The 2,219-nt window shown below is 31.7% G+C and overlaps 1 protein-coding gene across 1 annotated transcript; it reads left to right on the top strand.

Moving 5' to 3' along the window:
• The first annotated feature begins 510 nt into the window (after nucleotides 1-510).
• LOC142178610 (F-box only protein 8-like) lies at nucleotides 511-1,611 on the top strand. The gene has a single exon (XM_075248475.1). The coding sequence runs from the start codon at nucleotides 511-513 to the stop codon at nucleotides 1,609-1,611; it is 1,101 nt and encodes a 366-aa protein (XP_075104576.1).
• Nucleotides 1,612-2,219: the final 608 nt, after the last annotated feature.

Here is a 2,219-nt window from a genome sequence, read left to right as displayed (position 1 = left end):
CTACGAACTTATTACTTTAACTATTGTCATTATTACTAAGTTGTTAATCATATAGCTAATGTCAGATGTTAATCATATTTCATTTCAGTATCCATAACTAACATAAATAGTGAATCCCAAGGTTGGTGGAATATTCAAAATTACCGTTGACAGTTAATTAGGAATTAACTTTTATTAGAGGGTAACATCAGCCGACTAAGGGGGGAAAATATTTTATTTTTTTGTGAAAACACATAAAAAAAATAATGAGACAGCGACACGCAGAGTTGAAGTTTATAATATTCCTAATTACTATTAGGCGTACTAATTTGCTTTATTTACAAATTCTTTAATTTCTTTGAGATAGCATAAATAAAAAAGAATTAATTAGATCCTAGATGGAAAAGGAAAGGATAAAAACAAAAGCCTAGCTGGTAATTAATTGTACATAACTAAGTCCTCAAAGGAAAAGGATTTGCCAAATACATCTATTTAAAGTGTGTCTCTGTCTTTGTTGTTAACTGTCTAGCAATGGAGATTGCCCAAAGAAGAAAATGTTCAATACCCGACGAGATTATTTTTGAGATATTCTCTTGGCTTCCTGTTAAATTTTTAATGCGTTTTAAGTGTGTTTCCAAATTTTGCAACTCTCTCATCTCGAATCCATATTTTAGAGAAATACATCAAAGCCACTCTGTATATCGTCGTCATGATAAAATTACCAAATTCCTTGTATTCTCAGAGGGGGATCAAGAAAATTTGTACACCAAAGAGCTAGGACAAACAACCAAAGCCTCCCGTTTTCGTGTTGAGAAATTGGATAGTGCTAGTTCTACTAAATCAACATACGCTAAAGGTTTATTATGTTTATGGGATCCAGAAAATTTAATTCAGCAGGCTATTATTTTAAATCCTAGTACAAGAGAAACAAGATTTCTTCCTTACCTAAGTAGTGTTGTTGATCAAGAGAATTTTGTAAACCGTGATTATCGTTGCTATTGTTCATTGGGTTTCGACTCGTATAAAAGAAGGCATAAAATCTTGATGACACTAGTTTATGATGATGGTCAAAATAAGTCGACAAGAAACTGGATTTTTACTCTAGGTGATGAATCGTGGAGAGAGATCAAAAGCAATATACCTTATATTATGCCGGTATTTCTAGGAGGAGGAGTTCACATTGATGGAATTATCTATTTCTTTAGTCGTTACCACAACAGTACCTTTTGCATTGTGGCGTTTAATGTTAGGACTGAAATATTCAGAATTATCTCATCGTTGTGGTATGATCATCCTTGTGGTATTCATGTACATTGGGCATATTGCTATATGCACTATCACCTGGTAAAATATGAAGGAAAAATAGCAGCCGTTGATTCTAAATCAGCTCATGTTTGGATTTTACAAAGTCGTCCTGATAAAACGGAAGAATATTGGGTACATAAAAAATTAGTATTAGAAAATGAGAAATTTCGTATTAATGGGGAGAATATCGTATTATTTGACATGTTCAAGCCGAGTTTGATTTTGTTATGTGATTTGAAGAAAAAGTGGTGGAGAACAATTGATAGAGAGAAGGATAAGATCATTGGTGTCTATAGTTGTGATGAGGATAGCCTTTACTCCTTATAATTAAGGACAAATTTAATTTTAAGTTAATTTGAAGGCATTTAGGATTTTGATTCTTTCGATTTTTTTGTTACATTCATCGGTTTTGCATCTTTTATGAATATACTACTGCTTTATTTTCATCTTTTTCTCGTGTCGTGGATCTACTGGAATAGCCTTTCTACACTCGTTGTAGTGGTAAGGCACAGGTGGATCCAAGATTTGAGGTTTATGAATTCTTATCGTAATTTTAAATTAATATGCAATAATAACTGAGTTCACAGTTAAATATTTATAAATACAGGGTCTACGCAAGAGTTACTGAGTTTCCGAGAATCCATATTCAATGCTCTAGGTTCACCCCTGGGATAAGGTACATGTACTCACTACCCTTCCCAAACCCCACTTGTGAGATTATACATAACATAGACGGAGCCAGAATTTGATATAATTTAAATACGTTAATAATAATAAAAAGATTAAATGCGTGCATTAAATAATAAAATTATTTAACAGAATCATAATTTTTCTAGCATAATATAAAGAAAAATTTTAAATTAAAAAAAAAAAAACTTGTATATTTGCAAACCATGACGAATCGCTTATAATAATAATAACGTATAATGAGGTTA

The sequence above is a fragment of the Nicotiana tabacum genome, chromosome 24, assembly GCF_000715075.1.
Source record: "Nicotiana tabacum cultivar K326 chromosome 24, ASM71507v2, whole genome shotgun sequence".
Taxonomy (NCBI): domain Eukaryota; kingdom Viridiplantae; phylum Streptophyta; class Magnoliopsida; order Solanales; family Solanaceae; genus Nicotiana; species Nicotiana tabacum.
Note: the sequence above shows the minus strand (reverse complement) of the source record. Positions and strands in the feature narration are given on the sequence as shown.